Consider the following 862-nt stretch of genomic DNA (forward strand, 5'->3'; position numbering starts at 1 on the left):
ACCTCTAAAAGGACGATAGTCATATCACCATAGTCTCGGATGGGCAAATGCAGAGCCTATACCTGCCGCTTACTTCACAAGTAGCTTTAGCATTTAGGAATAATCCAAATATCTCACCTTTGTAAATCCTATGAGATTGAATTGAAGACTATGCATGGCGTGCTAGTTGTTTCCTTTTAAAGAGGAATTGCAATAGAATATAGTAAAATGAATCGTGAAAGAAAGCTATAGTGGTCTAATAATAGTTTCTGCATATTTACAAGATACAAATGTAGTGGTTCATTTTTGCACAACGTAAAAGTTGTGGAAAAATTAATAGTCTAGCCTCAAAATATATTGGACGTTTTCTTTTATAAATATCTTGAGGGTAAACTATAATAATATTCTTATGACCCTGGAGACAACTACAAAACGAACAATATCAGACTTAATACTGAAACTCAGACACACCACTTAATACAAACAAACATATAACTACACAATGAACAGCACTTACCTTCCAACTGCTAATTTTCTTTATCAACAATAAATAAAAAAATCACAGATTTAATTCTTTATCTTTTCATTCTTTACATGTTTCTTTCATCTTATATTTCATTCTTTACACATTTTTCATTTACTTCTATACCGCAGAAATGGCTCGTGACAGGACCCAGGTGTGGATCTGGCTGGCGGTACTCGGAGTGTTCATTCAGTCCTCTCAATGTCTGGGTTGGGGGTCCTCCTCTTGCTCTCTCAAGGAAGATGACCTCAAGAAGCTGGAGGAACTCTGCACTAAGGTATGCCGATGGGTGTTTTATCACTTAACTTTTCTTCTGCCCTTCAATGGTGATAGAGGTGGTGGTGTTTATAGTTTTAACTG

At 36.1% G+C, this 862-nt stretch overlaps 1 protein-coding gene across 1 annotated transcript in view; it reads left to right on the forward strand.

The window, feature by feature from the left end:
* LOC119591498 overlaps positions 1-862 on the forward strand; it is a gene marked incomplete in the record, with an annotated part of 6,602 nt that overhangs the window by 2,817 nt on the left and 2,923 nt on the right. The window contains 1 exon segment of the mRNA XM_037940244.1: positions 634-779. Within this exon segment, the coding sequence (XP_037796172.1) occupies positions 636-779 (144 nt within the window).

Source organism: Penaeus monodon, chromosome 28 (assembly GCF_015228065.2).
Source record: "Penaeus monodon isolate SGIC_2016 chromosome 28, NSTDA_Pmon_1, whole genome shotgun sequence".
NCBI lineage: Eukaryota > Metazoa > Arthropoda > Malacostraca > Decapoda > Penaeidae > Penaeus > Penaeus monodon.